Below are 19,016 nucleotides of genomic sequence, written 5' to 3'. Positions count from 1 at the left end.
ATTTGATAAAATAGAAAACAAAAATTATCTATGAAAAAATGCCTATTTGATAAAAACTGCTTGGAAAACTGGAAAGCAGTCTCACATAAATTAGACTTAGACTAACACCTTACATCATATTCTATAATATATTGCAAATAAGTACATGATTTTAATATTAAATTTCATATTATTTTTTAAATAGTTAAGAGAAACAAATTACATACTTCTTATATTTATTGGTAAGAGACATATTTTTAACCAGAAAATTACAGAGGCAATTACAAAAGATAAAATAGTCACCTTTGATTACTTGAAAGTGAAAAGTATTACCTTCACAGTAAGCATTGTCCTCTCGAAGGGCCCGAAAACCATCTTGACAAATACATACTGCTCTGTCATTTAGATTCTGGCAGACTGAATTCTCCACGCAGTTGTGTCTCACAGAACAAAAATCATGACCTACAGGAAAATTAAATGACTTCAGGTAAATTTCAGAAAAGCAAATAATGTTTCCTATTTTTATGCTATCTTTTTTCCCTGTGTGGTTTTTCCCTCACCGTTACTTTTACCTAAAAGGAACAGATTAAGTATTTCAATATCATAGAACTCGATTCCAAAAAGTTCTACCTCATTTCTAACCCAAATTATTTCTCCTGCAGGTTTTTAGTTGAAATGTTTTCTTTGCTTTTTCTGGAAAATATTAGTGGATGAATGAATTCTGTGAAGTGGTCACATTATTCAAATTTGCATGACATATTTTCATTGGACTAGAACCATTCACAGTATATTATATATTTATAACTTTTAATAATATATATTTGTTGAATACATGTGACTATGGGTTTCACTATTTTCACCAATCAGGATATATATATGAATACCTACATATTCATATATATATGCGCACACATATAAGTACATATGTATATGTATTTCAAGCATATGAAATGAATAGAAATTGTTGTGGTCAAGGATTAAGACTTATAGAATGGATGTATTATTATCTACAAAGAAAATTCTACTTTCAAAAGGTTAATGCAAGGTACTTGTGATCAAGGTATGTTCATCATGTATTAAATATATGAAATAGATAATCCAGCAAACACTTCCTAATTATATTAGGAAGGGAAATTATATCATTTTAAAATTTCAATATTAGCTTTATTACAGAAAGACAAGAAAACTAAAGTGAAAAAATTATACTTCAATTTGTGACCAGGGTTCATCAGTTTTTTCTCTGGAGGTGGATAGCATTTTTCATCATGAATACTTTGGGACTGTCTTGGATCATTGTAATGCTGAAAATAGCTAAGTCATTCACAGTTGATCATCATACAATATTGCTGTTTCTGTGCATAATGTTCTAGTTCTGCTCATTTCATTCTGCATCAGTTCATGTAAGTCCAGGTTTTTCTGAAATAATCATTTCTCATACCATAATTCCATCACAATCATATATCACAACTTGTTCAGCTACTCTTCAATTGGTGGACATTCCCTCTATTTCTAATTTTTAGTCACCATAAAAAGCACTGCTAGAAATATTTTTGTACAAATAGGTTCTTCCATTCCCCACTTTTGATTTCTCTGTGATACAGACCTAGTTAGATCAGAGGGTATGCACAGTTTTATAGCCCTAGAGGCATAGTTTGAAATTGCTCTACAGAATGTTTGAACCAGTTCACAATGCTACTAACAGTGCATTAATGTTTCAGTCTTCCCACATTCCCTCCAACATTTGTCATTTTCTTTTTTTGTCATATTAGCCAATCTGATGGACGTGAGGTCATACCTCAGAGCTATTTAAACTTACATTTTTCTAATAAATGGTAATTTAGGGAATTTTTACATGACTATAGATAGTTTTGATTTTTCCATCTGGAATCTGCCTATTTATATCCTTTGACAATTTATCAATTGGGGAATGACTTGTATTCTTATAAATTTGAATCTATTCTCTATATATTTGAGAAATAAGGCATTTATCAAAGATAGTTGCTGTAAAAATTTCCTCCAGTTTTCTGCTTTCCTTCTAATTTTGATTGCATTGATTTTGTTTATGCAAACACTTTAAAAATTATATCATCAAAATTATCCATTTTATATTTCATAATGCTCTCTATATCTTCTTTGGTCATAAGGTAAACTATTCCATGCTCTCCTAATTTGCTTATAATATCACCCTTTATGTCTAAATCATGTAACCATTTTGACCTTATCTTGGTATATGGCCAGATGTTGGCCTATACTTAGTTTCTGGTATCCTGTTATCCAGTTTTCCTGGCAGTTTTTGTCAAACACCAAGTTCTTGCCCCAGAAACTGGGGTCTTTGGGTTTATCATACAGCAAATTACTATGGTCATTTACTACTCTGTCTTGTGTACCTAATCTATTCCACTGATCTACCACTTTATTTCTTAGCCAGTACCAGAAAATTTTGATGATTACCATTTTATAATATAGTTTGATATGTGGTATGGCTCTGCCACCTTCCTTCACATTTTTCATTGATTCCCTTGATATTCTTGACATTTTGTTTTTACAGATGAATTTTCATTAAGATTTTTTCTAGCTCTATTAATGCCAATTGCCTTAAACATCTAGGGCCATCTCCATTCATCCTGATGTATATCTTGCCACTGGACCCAGATGACTCTGGAAGAGAGAGTGAGGCTGGTGACTTTGCATAGTCCTTCCTCACTTAAATCCAATTCAGTGCAAGACATAACATCTGTCACAGTTCTCTTTGATAATGTAAAACAAACACCGACTAGCTCTTATCAAATAATATTTTGTAGTTTAATTGGTATGGCATTGAATAAGTAAATTAATGTAAATAGAATTGTCATTTTTATTATATTGACTCAGCCTACCCATGAGCAATTAATATTTTTCCACTTGTTAGAGCTGACTTTATTTGTGTGAAAAGTGCTTCATAATTATGTTCATATAGGTCCTGGGTTTTATTGGCAGGTAGACTTCCATGCAAGAAAATTATATCATTTAAAACTCATTTCTTCTCTTAACATCTTCAAGTCAACTTGTATAAACTGTTGGAGAAGACCAAAATTTTGGAATAATGAAAACTTCACAAATCTTAGGGCTGTTTTTTTTTTAGAGTGAATCAGGGTTAAGTGACTGACCCAGGGTCACACAGCTAATGTCTGAGACCAGATTTGAACTCAGGTCCTCATGACTCCAGGGCTAGGGTCCTATCCAATGTACCACCTAGCTGCCCCAGGTCTATTTTGATATGAAGTAAAACTAGAAGACTTTATAAACTATGATATCAATCACATTCCGAAAAAGAAAAAAAGACCTATTTGTACAAAAATATTTCTAGCAGTTCTTTTTGTGGTGGCTAAGAATTGGATCTTTACAAAATCAAAGGAATACTCATCTAATTGGGGAATGGCTAAACAAGCTGTGGTATATAATTGTAATGGAAAATTATTTTGCTAAAAGAAATGACAAGCAGGATGATTTCAGAAAGGCCTGAAAAGACTTATATGAACTAATATATGGTTAAGTGAGCAGAACCAGGGGAACATTGTGCATAGTGACAGCAATATTGTTCAATGAAGAGCTGTGAATGACTTAATTATTCTCAGCAATGCAATGATCCAAGACAATCCCAAAGGACTATTGATGAAGCATACTATCCACCTGCAAAGAAAGAATAGATATTGAATGAACACAGGCTGAATCATGCCATTTTTCACTTTCCTTCTTTCATTTTTTCTTTTATTCAAATCTTCTTATACAAAATTACTAATATGGTAATGTTTTACATAATTGCACATGTATAACCCATATCTGATTGCTTATTGTCTTGGTGGAGGGAGGGAAGAGAAGGCTAGAATTGGGAACTCTAAACTTTAAATAAAAATGTTTATTAAAATAAAAAAGATATAAGGGGGCAGCTAAATGGTGCAGTGAATAAAGCACTGGCCCTGGATTCAGGAGGACCTGAGTTCAAAGCCAGCCTCAGACACTTGACACTTACTAGCTGTGTGACCCTGGGCAAGTCACTTAACCCCAATTGCCCAGCCCCCCCCCAAATTTTTTTTAAAAGATATAGGACTAGCTTTTCTTCTCACTTTTAATATCATTTTTAATATTCAGGTGATTTATTAATTTTGAATTTACTGGAAAACATGATGTAAGATGTGGGTCAAGTCCTTGTTCCTTCCAGAATGTTGGACAGTTTTCCCAGCAGTAATTTTTAAATCAAATGAGGAGTTACTCCTAAACAATTTGTTTTGGGTTTTATAGAACACTAGGTTACTGAGTTCAATTGTTTCTGATTCTCCACTATTTAGTTTGTTCCATCGGTCTATTTCTTTGTCTTTTATCTAGTTCCAAATGGTTTCAATGGCTGATATTTTATGATAGAAGTTCTAGTCTTGTTTCATCACTACCTCTTATTACTTCTAGATCTTTTGATTCTATACCAGAATTTTATAATTTTTCCCCTTTTAAAATTTATTTTTATTCTTTATCATTTTTAAAAAATCTAGCTCTATAAGCCATCTGAGGCAGCCAGTTGGCACAGTGGTTAGAGCCCTGCGCTTGGAATCAGGAAGACTCAATCTTTTTGAGTTCAAATCTGGCCTCAGACACTTAATAACTGTGTGGCCCTGGGCAAGTCACTTAATCCTATTTAACTTAGTTCCTCATTTGTAATATCAGCTGGGAAAGCAATGGCAAACCATTTAAGTATCTGCCAAGAAAACTACAAAAGTGGTCACGAAGAGTCAGACATGACTGAATTATCTCACAACTAGCTTGATTTGTATAACATTAAAATATATAAATATAAGTATTCCATTAGGGAATGGCCCATTCTCATGAGAATGTAAATAAAGACTTTTGATACTTCTCCGAAAAACAAACAAATAAAAGTATAAATTAATTTGGTAATTGGTCATTTTTATTATATAGTTATGAGCATATCATGAGTACCACATATTTCTCCAACTAATCAAGTTCTTTGTTTCTTTTAGGAACAGGTTGTAAATTAATCTATACATGTATTTAGAGTGTTTTAAAATGAATATTTTATTTATTTTGTAGGTATTTTGAATGAAATTTCATTTTCTATTATTTTCTCAGGAATTTTATTATTATAATATGGAAATGCTATTGATTTTTATGGATTTATTTTTGTACCCTGTAACATTGCTAAATGCATCAACTATTTCAATCAGTTTCTTTGTTGATTACCTAAGATTTTCTAAGATAACTGTTATATCATCAGAACAAAGGGATAGGTTTGTCTCTTTTTTACTATGCTTATGCCATTAATTTCTTTCTCAAGTCTTATCACTACTGCTAGTATTTTTAACACTATATTGAATAACAGCAGTGAAAAAGGGTATCCTTCATTTATTTCCATGTTTATTGAGACAACAAGTATATATTCATTGCATATATTGCATTCATTCATTTTTGAAACTATTTGTTATTTTTAAAAGCTATATCTTTATATTTTGCAGGATTTTAAAAAGTATAAATGAGTTTTGTATTTTATCAGACTATTGCTATAATAACATAATTTTGAATTTTTTCAGATATAATTATATTAATTATCTTCCATATGTTGAGACATCCTTGAATGCCTGTAATAAATCCAAATTGGTCATAATAAATGATATCTTAAATAAATTACTGTAGTTTGATGGAATTTTACTTTAAATTTTAAAACCAGTATTCATTAATGACTGGTATATCTTTCTCTGTCTTTGGAACAGTTATATTTGTACCATAAAAGGAATTTGGCACAGTGTTTTATTTTTCAGTTTATTTTTTAATAATTTTTGTATTTGAATTTATTTTTCTTCAAAAGTTTGATAGAATTCTTCTATAAATCCATGAAAAGGAGGGCTTCCTTCCTTCCCCATTCCCTTGCATCCCTTGCATTAGTAGTTATTTCCTTTAAAGTTAATTCAATTTCCTTCTATGAAATCATATCATTTAAGATCTCCATTTGGTGTTTGTTTTTTTGTACTTTGTGTGTATGGGAGGGGTGGGGGGTGGCAATGAGGATTAAGTGACTTGCCCAGGGTCACACAGCTAGTAAGTGTCATGTCTGAGGCTGGATTTGAACTCAGGTTCTCCTAAATCCAGGGCCAGTGCTTTATCCACTGTGCCACCTAGATGTCTCAGGTTTTTTGTACTTTTTAAGGTAATTCTTTGAAATACTTAATTTTAATGTTATTTAACTCTGTATAGTAAGTTCTGGTAATACATTTTTCTGGGTTTCTTATGTGTTTTTATTGTATAATCTTGTGGTTTTTTATTTTATTTTTCCTTTTATTTTTAATCAGAATAAAATTTATATGTATATATGATTAAATTAAATGTATTTGCAAAAGTAACTATAACTTATATATAGATAGATAGATATAGTTTTTTTTTGCAAAGGCATTTAGTTTAATGATTACTATAGTCATTTTGGTGTTTTCTTCTCCTTTCCTCTTTTCCTCTAATTGCTGAGATTTCTTCTCTTGTACTTATTTTGGGAGTATTGACTTTCAATATATTTTGGAGATCAATTCAGAATTATGCCCAAAGATTATAAAACTGTCTGTACCACTATTAGCTCTGTTTCTTAAGGTGATTAAGAAAAAAAGAAAAAAAGAAAAAAAAGAACCTATATGTTCTAAAGTATTTATATATTATAAATATTCAATTAAACTACAAAGGACCTATAAAGTAATATGCTAACCACCTCCAGAGAAGGAAATGATAAATAGAAATATGCATAGTATAGTTATATCTATCTAGCTAATCTATCATCTATCTACCTATGTCTGTATCTAATGATGACCTTCTCTAATGTTGGGTGGGGAGGGAAGGAGGGAGATAGATTGGAAATTAAAATGTAACAAAAAAGTAAATTAAAATTTTTAAAATGTAAATACATATTCAGTCAATTAATCCTTTTTTATTTTGTCAATTTATATTTTAGATATATTATATTTCATCTTAAAATTTCTTTGACTGGGGGGCAGCTAGGTGGCGCAGTGGATAGAGCACTGGCCCTGGAGTCAGGAGTACCTGAGTTCAAATCTGGCCTCAGACAATTAACATTTGCTGGCTGTGTGACCCTGGGCAAGTCACTTAACCCCAACTGCCTCACTAAAAAAAAAAATTGCTTTGACTGCACCTGGGAATTTTATTTTCTTATTATAATTGACTTTTTTTTTTTGTGAGGCAATTGGGGTTAAGTCACACAGCTAGTAAGTGCCAAGTGTCTGAGGCCAGATTTGAACTCAGGTCCTCCTGAATCCAGGGCTGGTGCTTTATCCACTGTGCCACCCAGCTGCCTCTATAATTGACTTTCAAAAGTTATTATTTTATGATGTTATTCCAATAACTTGATATTCAGGAATTATTGATTGTATTTGCTTTTTGCTACACATTTCTTTTTAAATTAATTATTAAAAATTTTATTTTCCCCAATTACATATAAAAACAAATTTTAACATTCATTTTTGAAATTTTTGAGTTCCAAATCCTCTCCCTCTCCCCATTCCTCCCATTGAGAAATAAAGCAATTATGCCATTATGGAAAATATATTTCCATGAAAGACAGCATAGACAAAAAAGAAAAAGAAAAGACGATCTGTACTCAGATGCAATCAGTTCTTTCTCTGTAGATGGATAGCATTTTTTATCATAAGTTCATCAGAATTGTCTTGGATTGTTGTATTGCTGAGAATAGACAACTCATTCATAGTAGACCATTATTCAAAATTGCTATTAGTGCATACAGTGTTCTCCTAGTTCTGTTCATTTCACTTTGCAGCAGTTCATGTAAGTCTCTCCATGTTGTTCTGAGAATATCCTGCTCGTTATTTCTTATATCACAAAGCATTCCATCACAATCATATGCCAGAATTTGTTCAGCCATCCCCTCTATTTCCAATTCTTTGCTCCCACAAAAAGAGCTACTATAAATATTTTTGTACATATAGGTACTTTTCCTTCTTGTGTTTTTATTTCTTTGGGATACAGACCCAGTAGTGGTATTGCTGGGTCAAAGGGCAGGAATTGATTCATTTTGACTTATCCCTTTTGCTTGTAATCTTGATTATGATTGTTTAATGACATCATTTCTTTCTAATTTTCTCTTGCTCTAAATTATAGTTTGTTTGTGCTGTAAAAGTCCATGTGGTGTGTTAAAGTATGTATATTCATTACTAGTCTCATTTATAATGTTCCATATATCTTGAGGTAGGTAGGTGGCACAGTGAATAGAGTTCTGGGCCTGAAGTAAGGAAGATCTGAGTTTAAATCCAACTTCAGTCACTTACTGGCTGCATGACCCTGGCAAGTTACTTAACCTCAGTTTCCTCATCTGTAAAATTAGCTGGAAAAAAAATAGCAAACCACTTTTTGGTTTATCTTTGCCAAAAAAAAAACCCAAATGGGATCACAAAGAGTCAGATATGGCTAGAATAACTAAACAACAAAAGAAATATTCAGACAATAATTTGTTCAGTCCTATATTTTGCCTTGGGTACATATTTCTGTTAGATTTTTCTAGGTGTGAGAGAGGAATATAAGTATAATTACTTTGCTACTATCTAGGTCTTTTTGCAATTCTCCTTTATAAATTTAATGTTCCCCCATTTGATGTTTATTGGTTTAATAATCATATTGATACCAAATAATCATGATGATACCAAAATATTTGTTTGGGATTCAGCAAAAGCAGTTCTTAGGGGAAAAATATCAATCTCTCAATTCATTCATAAGCAAAAGAGAGAAAGAAGAGATCACTACATTGAATGTGAAATATTAAAAAAATTTAGAAAAGCCACAAATAAAAATAATTTAAAAACAAATTAGAAATTTTGAAAATCAGAGATCAACAGAATTGAAAGTTTAAAAAAGCCACTGAATTCTTATGTGTATACATATATGTACACATGTATATAGAGAGTATGCATTTATGTGTATTTATATATTAAACTAAAACTTATTTTAGTAAAACTTTTACATATGTGTATATATGCACACATGCACACACATCTATCTATGTATCTATCTCTATATATTGTAGCTTGGTCTAATTTTTTAAAAAAGAGTAAAACCAACTTAAAATGAACAAGGAGAAATTACAACAAATGGAGGAAAATATATTAAATTGTCAGAAACTATTTTTCCATTATATGCAAACAACTGCTAACTTAGATGAAATGGATGAATATTTATAAAAATATGAAATACCCACATTAATAAGGATAATTTTAAGTCACCCAATGATGCAAAAAAGTAATTGTAGATCCTTAATTAACTCTTCAAGATAATAAAGAAAATAGATTTATAAGTGATTTCTAACAAGCAAAAAATTATTGATAGGTACCCCATTATTTTGTAGGTTTTTGGTGGTACAAAAAGATTTATTATTGATATTTTTGCACACATAGGTCTTTTTTTAACCCTCTTTGGACTTTGAAGTATAGTCCTAGTAGTGGTATCATTAGGTAAAATGATATGTTTAAGTTTAGTGACATTTTGGGAATACTTCAAAATTGCTAGTGAGAATGTTTAGACAAATTTGCATTTCTACCAATGGTGTTTACTGTAATAATTTTGTGTAATCCATACTGTTCACTTTAACTTCTCTAATCCCCTCTCTCCCTTGTGTGGTCATTACCTATTTACCTATTCATAGATCCAAAAAAATTTTTTTTTGTTGTTTCATCCTATCCATTCATGAATCCATTTGGAGATAGTATAAAATGTGTTAGTTTGGTCTATATCTAATTTCAGCAGACAGTTTTCCCAGGTTTTTACCAAATAGTAGAATCCACATAGCTGGAATCTTTGGGTTTATTGAACATTAGTCTCTACTGTTTTATTCTATATGTAGTATATACCGCTCTATTTTTTAAACAGTACCAAATCATTTTTCTGATTGATGCATTTCAGTATAGTTTAACTTCTAATACTTTTAGGCTCCCTTTCTTCCTGCTTTTTTCTTTTGAGAATTTTGAACATTTTTTCTTTGAGATGAATATTTTTTTCCTTTTGTTACTGTTGTTCAGTCATATCTAATTCTTTATGACCTGATTTAGGATTCTCTTTGCAAAGATACTGGAGTGGTTTGCTATTTCCTTCTCTAGATCATTTTTACAGATGAGGAACTGAGGCAAAGAGGGTTAAGTGACTTACTCAGGGACACACAGATAGTAAATGTCTGAGGTCAGATTTGAAGTCAGACTTCCTGACTCCAGGCCTGGAACTTTATCCACTGTGCCACCTATAATACTCTGTAGTTTGATTGAATTGGTTTTAAACAAATAAATTAGTTTTGTGTAATATAATTTTTATTCTATTAGTAAGGTTTAGGAAGCAATGTTTTGTCAATTATTTATCTCTGTAAAGAGCTTTTTACTTGCTTTCATATAATTCCCCTGTGTTTCTTGGGAGTTAGATTACAAAATATTTTATCATTATGTAGTTATTTTCAATGGATGTTCTCTTTCAATCTCTTACTGGTGGGTTTTGCTTATTATACTCAAAAATGCTAATGATTACTATGGATATATTTACATGTTTATGCATATACATACACACATGGATGTATATACATGGATTTATTTCATTTATATGCTTGTTTTTTATTGAATTTATTGTTTAACATTTTAGTTGATTCTTTAGGATTCTCTCAGCAATCCTATTATGCCATCAAAAAGCTATAGTTATGTCTGCTTATATTCATTCTTTCAATTTCTTTTACTTATCTCATTTTTAAAAGAAGCATTTTTAGTATTACACTGTATTCAACAGGAATTCTGATAGAGTAGTACTTTATTCCTTGTCTTATTAGAAAGGCCTCCAACTTTCATGCATTACATATAATGTTTCCTCTTGGTTTTCAATAGATCCAACTTACCACATTAATTTATTTCTATAATTTCTATTATTTCAGCTCATTTTAATTCAATTTTATTTTATTTTTAGTTCTAATTTCTCCTCCTCTCTCACACACCAATTGATAAAGCAAGTAAAAGAAAACGCATTGCAAATATCTATAGTCTAAGAAAATAAATTCTTATATTGACCATGCTTGAACAAAAATGCTTCAGTCTGCACAATGAATCAATCCATCAACCATCTGAAGGTGAGTTGCATATTTCATCATGAACCTTCTGAAACTCTGGTTGGTTCTATTGTGCTGATCAGAATTCCTTAGTCTCTAAAATTTACTTGTCTTCATAGTATTATTATTCTATAACTTGGTTTTTATACAAGTTGTCTGTGGTTTTTCTAAACCATCCCCTTTCATTACTGATGTAGTGATGCCACAACATAATAGCATTTATATATCAGCCATCCTCCAATCAATAGGGAATGCCTCAGTTTTCAATTCATTGCCACCACAAATATATGCTATAAAATATATATGCTATAAATATTTTTGTATGTGTATGTATGTCAGTTTCCTCTTTCTTTTATCTCTTTAGGGCTAAAGATGTAGTAGTAATTAAGACTATACATAGTTTAATACCTTTTGGGGCATAGTCCAAAATGTTTTCCAGAATGGTTGAACCAGTTCAAACCTCTACTAACACATTTAATGTACTGATTTTCTCATAACCTTTCCAACATTTGTCATTTGTCATTTTTGTCAAGTTTGCCAAACTTATAACATGAGGTGGTACCTTAGAGTTGTTTTTTAATTTGCTTTTTTTCTAGTAGTGACTTAGACCATTTTTTTGATGTGGCTAATGATAACTTGGATATTTTCCTTCTGAAAATGGTCTATTCATTTCCATTGACCATTTATTAATTCGGGAATGGGTCTTCATTAGAGATACTTCCTGCAAAGAATTTTCCCCAATTTCCCACTCCTAATTTTAGCTACTATGCAAAAACTTAAAAATTTTACATAATCAAAATTTTCCAATTAAATGCCTATGAACTTCTCTATGAACTTTGGTCAAATCTTGCCAATATTTAACAGGTAATTTCTTCCATGATTTTCTAATTTCTTTATGATGTGACTTTTTATGTTTAAACTATGTTCCCATGTGGAGTTTGTCTTAATTTGTCTTGTTGTGAGTTGTTGCTTGATACCTAGTTCCTGCTAGACCACATTCTGGTTTTCCCAATAGTTTTTGTCCAATAGTGAGTGCTTGCCCCAACAGCTAGAATCTTTGGGTTTATCAATTACAAGGCTACTGGGTTTATTTGCTTTTGTATATTGTGTACCTAATCTATCCCACTGATCAACTATATTTCTTAAGTCCTACAAAACTGTTATAACTAGGTGGTGTGATTTAAGATATGGTGCTTCCAGGTTCTATTCCTTATAAATTAAAAAAATAATAATTTCCTTTATATTCTTGACTTTTACTGCTCTTGTTCTGTAAAAAATTCTTTGGTAGTTTGATAGTTATGGCATTGAATAAGTAAGTTAATTTAGGTAGTATTATACATTTTACTTTATGCACTCAGCTTACCCATGAGTAATTAATATTTCTATAATTATTTAGATGTCTTTTATATGTAAAGAATGTTTTATAGTTGTGATCACATAGCTTCTCTGTGTGTCTTACCAGTCAGACTCCTAAGTATTTTATACTTTCTGTAGTTATTTTAGTTATTTTATTTATTTATTTTGGTTTTTTTTTAGTGAGGCAATTGGGGTTAAGTGACTTGCCCAGGGTCACACAGCTAGTAAGTGTTAAGTGTCTGAGGCCGGATTTGAACTGAGGTACTCCTGACTCCAGGGCCAATGCTCTATCCACTGCGCCACCTAGCTGCCCCCTGTAGTTATTTTAAATGGAATTTTTCTTTCTATTTCTTTCTACTAGATTTTGCTGGTAATATGCAGAAATGCTAATTATTTGTGTGGGTTTCATTTATATATTGCAACTTCAAGGAAGTTAACTGTTTTGATTAGTTTTTAGTTAATACTAGATTTTTGTAAGTAAAGCATCATTCCATCTGCAATAAGTGATCATCTTGTTTCTTCTTTGCCTATACTTATTTGTTCAGTTTATTTTTCTTATTCCTATAGCTAGCATTTCTAGCACATATTGAATAGGAATAGTGATAATGGACAACCCTTCTTCACCCTCGATCTTACTAGAAAGGCTCATTTCCATAACAACTCTTACTTATGAATAATTATTTAACATTCTAAGGAAAGCTCCATCTATTCCTATACTTTTTAGTGTTCTTTCTTTTTTTTTTTAAACAAGAAAGAGTATTCTATATGACTATATCTCTGTCATAGGAAGAACTTGGTAGGACCCCTCTTTTTTTTTTTTTTGCGGGGCAGTGAGGGTTAAGTGACTTGCCCAGGGTCACACAGCTAGTATCAAGTGTCTGAGGCCAAATTTGAACTCAGGTCCTTCTGAATCCAGGGCCGGTACTTTATCCACTGAGCCACCGAGCTGCCCCCTCTTTTGCTTATTTTTCAAAAAAATTATATAGCATTGGAATTGTCATATGTTAATTATAACTACTTGATACAATAATAAATATATTATATAAATGATAATTAATTACATTAATTATTATAATTAGCTATTCTTTAAATGTTTGCTAGAATTTACCTGTAAATCCAATTTGCCCTAAGGATTTTTTCTTTGGGAGTTCATTTTTGGCACGTTCAATTTATTTTTCTAAGGTAGGGTTATTGATGTACAGTTAATCTGGGAAGCTTATATTACTGTAAATAGTCATCCATATTATTTAGGCTATCAGTTTTACAGGTATGCAGTTTGGCAAAATAACCCAACAAAGTAGCTCTTAATGATTTTTTCCTTCATTTGTTGTGAATTCCACTTTTTCATTTTTGATATTGGTAATTTGATTTTTTTTTTTTTTGTGAGGCAATTGGGGTTAAGTGACTTGCCCAGGGTCACACAGCTAGTAAGTGTCAAGTGTCTGAGGCCGGATTTGAACTCAGGTACTCCTGAATCCAGGGCCGGTGCTTTAACCACTGCGCCATCTAGCTGCCCCTAATTTGATTTATTTTTAAACAAAGTTCATTAACAGCTAATTATGTTATTGTTTTAATTTTTCAAAAAATACCTCCTAGTTTACTTATTAATTCAATCTTTTTGGTTGTTTTCAATTATGCTAATCTCTCCTTTAATTTTTCAGTATTTATGTTTTGGGTTTTTAAAAAATGTGTTGGTTTTCTAGTTTTTTAGCTGCATGGCCAATTCATTGATATACTCTTTCTTAAGAGGTAGGGTAAGATCGATGGTTTGAGTTTAACATAGAAGACTTTTATTAAACAGTGTAGAATGTGCTAATGAACTTACAAAGGGTGAATAAAGGCAATGGCTATAAGTGAGGCCCCAAATGAAATTAGGATAATAGGTGGTAATTTCCTCACAACAACCCTGGGATCATACAACTGTATTGAGATGACTGGCTAATGAAAGCCCAGTCCTTAGAGTATGTTTGGATTTGCTCTTTCTAGTTTATTATACAGAATGTGTACACACATGCTAATGTAACATGATGAACTTTGGGGAACTAATTCCTAGCCATGAGTGACTGAGGAGCTAATATGATGATGAAATGCCTTAAAATTGGCTTCAGGTATAGAAAGGCTCAAAAGAAGCTAAACTAGCATTGTGGGCACATACAATAGATTTGGGCAAATAATCTCCTGCTCTCTTCTCTGACAGTTTTCAAGTGAGGAGAATTGATTTGAGCTTCTTGGGGGAGGTGAAGAGACAGGAAAAGATGACCAGTTTCTCAATTTAGCTCTATTTCTTTTGCATTTGTTCTCTTTTTCTTAAGTGAGTAATAATACTGAAATAGGAGTACCCAGGCACAGTGAATTTAGAAAAATCATCAAAACCATCAGAAGTTCCATTGGCAACTGGAGTCAATAGGAGAATTCACAGGAGGAGCCAATGACAGAAGGGCCTGAAAATGGAGGCAGAAAGACAATCCTGAGAGGACTGGCAGCTTCAGGGATCATCCCTTGTGACATAGATATATATTGTTCATGGACTTTAGAAAAGCACCAATCTTTGGAACCCAGTAAAGAAGTACAATTAAGGAAAACTTGATAAGAGTTCCACAAAGGCAGAAAGAGATTTCCTGAGCCAAGCATCAGTTTGTTCTCATAGCCTCACATGTCTCTGAAAAATGTTCTTCACTTTCACTGTATTTTAAATTTGAACCAACAATCTTCAGGGATCTTATGTGTACAAGGGGAGAGTGTGCCCATGGGTTTGGGAAGAGGGAAGAATTTTATAACTGTTGTTCTTACTATATTCCCAATGTGTATCCCTTTTGTAAAGGTTAATTGATATCAACTGGTTGATTGATATTAGGGGTCACATGGGATGGGGGTTCAGGAACCATAGTACTATAAGCCACAACCCTTTAGAGTTATCCTATAACCCTGAGGAAAGTGATCCTAACTTGACAGTGTAGTGCAAGTTGGACTAGAGACCCAAAGAGGTGGTACTCAAGTATCATGATACATTTTGGCTCTTTGGATTTTTCCAGAAATTCTCTGAAGCCCAAGAGTACAAAATAAGAAGTCTGGACATAAGTGATTCATAATTGGTAAAATGCACAAGGTAAGAAGATTAAGACAATAGGGAAAGCCATCTTATTGAGATTAAGCAAAAGGGAAGGGATTTTTTGTAGAAAATTAAAATTCTTTGCAAATAGTTTTCTCATAAAGAAATCTATTGAATATCAACAAGAAGCAAGCATTGAAAAGAAAATATGCACAAAAACTATAACTTTTTTGCTTACCTTTGCAAACTTTGCAGCAGCTATGAGGTAAAGTAATATGATGGGAATCTGGACAATTCAAGGGCTGGCAGGCTGAATTCTCAACAAACTTCATTGTTTTGTCCTGTTAGACAAAAAAATCATTATATAAGAACAACTATTTCAGAATTCTTATTTATTGTTGATTCTGGAAAAGGGTTGACCCTAGGCTTGTTGGAATAAGCCACAATGTTCCCCTCCTTAGCTTAAACTACCAAATGCCCTCATCCATGGTGCATTAGCATAATCTCAACAAAAATTACGCAAAACCACAACTGTGTTGGCAAGTAGACTCCCAAGTATTTTATATTATCTACCATTACTTGAAATGGAATTTCTCTTTCTATCTCTTGCTGCTGGACTTTGTTGGTCATGTATAGAAATGCTAATGATTTATGTGGATTTATTTTATATCCTGCTACTTTGCTAAAGTTGTTAATTGTTTCAAGTAATTTTTGACTTGATTCTCTAGGATTCTCTAAATACACCATTGTATCATCTGCAAAAAGTGATAGTTTTGTTTCCTCCTTGCCTATTCTAATTCCTTTAATTCCTTTTTCTTCTCTGATTGCTAAAGCTAACATTTCTAGTACAATATTAAATAATAGGGGTGATAATGGACATCCCTGTTTCACCCCTGATTTTATTGGGAAGGCCTTTAACTTATCCCCATTACATATAATGCTTGCTGATGGTTTTAGGTAGATACTGCTTATTATTTTAAGGAAAGCTCCACCTATTCCTAAACTCTCTAGTGTTTTTATTAGGAATGGGTGCTGTATTTTGTCAAAAGCTTTCTCTGCATCTGTTGAGATAATCATATGATTTTGGTTGGTTTTCTTATTGATGTGGTTGATTATGTTAATAGTTTTCCTAATGTTGAACCAGCCCTGCATTCCTGGTATAAATCCCACCTGGTCATAGTGTATTATTCTGGTGATCACTTGCTGCAATCTACTTGCTAATATCTTATTTAAGATTTTAGCATCAATATTCATTAGGGAAATTGGTCTATAATTTTATTTCTCTGTTCTTGTTTTGCCTGGTTTTGATACTTCCCCATATTTGTGTGATAAAATGAATTTGGTAGAACTCCTTCTTCACCTATTTTTCCAAATAATTTGTATAATATTGGAATTAATTGTTCTTTAAATGTTTGATAGAATTCACCTGTAAATCCACCTGGCCCTGGGGATTTTTTCTTAGGGAGTTCATTAATGGCTTGTTCAATTTCTTTTTCTAATATGGGCTTATTTTCCTCTTCAGTTAACATGGGCAGTTTGTATTTTTGTAAATATTTTTCCATTTCATTTAAATTGTCAAATTTATTGGCATACAGATGGGCAAAATAGTTCCTAATTATTGCTTTAATTTATACTTCATTGGTGGTAAAATCACCCCTTTTCATTTTTTTTTTTTTTGCGGGGCAATGGGGGTTAAGTGACTTGCCCAGGGTCACACAGCTAGTAAGTGTCAAGTGTCTGAGGCCGGATTTGAACCCGGGTTCTCCTGAATCCAAGGCCAGTGCTTTATCCACTGTACCACCTAGCTGCCCCCCTCCCTTTCATTTTTGATACTAGTAATTTGGTTTTCTTTTTTCTTTTTTTAAATCAAATTAACCAATGGTTTATCTATTTTATTGGTTTTTTCATTAAACCAGCTCTTAGTTTTATTGATTAATTCTATAGTTTTCTTGCTTTCAATTTCATTAATTTCTCCTTTAATTTTCAGGAATTCTATGAACACGATTACAAAACACTTTTCACACAAATCAAATCAGATCTAAAAAACTGGAAAGATATCAATTGCTCGGGGCAGCTAGGTGGTGCAGTGGATAGAGCCCTGGAGTCAGGAGTATCTGAGTTCAAATCCTACCTCAGACACTTAACACTTACTAGCTGTGTGACCCTGGGCAAGTCACTTAACCCCAATTGCCTCACTAAAAAAACCAACCAAACAAAAAAAAAAGTTAGATATCAATTGCTCATGAATAGGCTGAGCTAATATAATAAAAATGACAATTCTACCTAAATTAATGTACTTATTCAGTGCCATACCAATCAGACTACCTAAAAATTATTTTATAGAGCTAGAAAAAATAACAAAATTCATCTGGAAAAACAAAAGTTCAAGAATATCAAGGGAAATAATGAAAAAAATGCACGGGAAGGTGGGTTAACTGTACCAAATCTGGAGCTCTACATAAAGCGGCAGTCATCAAAACTATCTGGTACTGGCTAAGAAATAGAGTGGAGGACCAATGGAATAGGCTAGGCACAGGAGACACAGTAGTAAATTACATTAGTAATGCACTGTTTGATAAACCCAAAGACCCCAGCTTCTGGGATAGGAATTCAGTATTTGACAAAAACTGCTGGGAAAACTGGAAGATAGTATGGCAGAAATTAGGCATAGACCAACATCTGACACCTTATACTAAAATAAGGTCAAAATGGGTACATGATTTAGACATAAAAGGTGATACCATAGGTAAATTAGGAGAAAAAGGAATAGTCTACCTTTCAGATCTTTGGAAAGGAGAGGAGTTTATGACAAAACAAGAGATAGAGTATATTATAAAATGCAAAATGGATGATTTTGATTACATTCAATTAAAAAGGTTTTCTACAAACAGAAGCAATGCATCCAAAATTAGAAGGGATGCAGAAAGCTGGGAAACAATTTTTATGGCCAGTACTTCTGATAAAGGCCTCATTTCTAAAATATATAGGGAACTAAATCAAATGTATATGAATCCAAGTCATTTCCCAATTGAGAAATGGTCAAAGGATATGAACAGGCAGTTTTCTGATGAAGAAATCAAAGCTATCTATTGCCATATGAAAAAATGCTCTAAATCACTATTGATTAGAGAGATGCAAATTAAAACAACTCTGAGGTGCCACCTGACACCTATCAGATTGGCTAATATGACAAAAATGGAAAATAATAAATGTTGGAGCTGTGGAAAAATTGGAACACTAATGCATTGTTGGTGGAACTGTGAACTGATCCAACCATTCTGGAGAGCAATCTGGAATTATGCCCAAAGGACTATAAAGCTGTGAATACCCTTTGACCCAGCAATACCTCTTTTGGTCTTTTCCCCAAAGAAATCATTAAAAAGGGAAAAGGACCTACATGTACAAAAATATTTATAGCTGCTCTTTTTTGTGGTGGCAAGGAATTGGAAATTGAGGGGATGTCCACCAATTGGGGAATGGCTGAACAAGTTGTGGTATATGAATGTAATG

The 19,016-nt window shown here is 32.4% G+C and overlaps 1 protein-coding gene across 2 annotated transcripts in view; it reads right to left on the bottom strand.

Annotated features, from left to right (window-relative positions):
* Nucleotides 1-19,016, bottom strand: part of NELL2 (neural EGFL like 2) — a 280,513-nt gene that overhangs the window by 63,282 nt on the left and 198,215 nt on the right. For both annotated transcript variants that reach the window (XM_043969238.1, XM_043969237.1), the window contains exons 12-13: nucleotides 15,745-15,847; nucleotides 313-441 (exon numbers count right to left, since the gene is read on the bottom strand). In XM_043969238.1, coding sequence (XP_043825173.1) covers nucleotides 313-441; nucleotides 15,745-15,847 — 232 coding nt within the window. The remainder of the gene's footprint in view (nucleotides 1-312; nucleotides 442-15,744; nucleotides 15,848-19,016) is intronic.

This window comes from Dromiciops gliroides, chromosome 5, assembly GCF_019393635.1.
Source record: "Dromiciops gliroides isolate mDroGli1 chromosome 5, mDroGli1.pri, whole genome shotgun sequence".
Lineage (NCBI taxonomy): Eukaryota > Metazoa > Chordata > Mammalia > Microbiotheria > Microbiotheriidae > Dromiciops > Dromiciops gliroides.
Note: the sequence above shows the minus strand (reverse complement) of the source record. Positions and strands in the feature narration are given on the sequence as shown.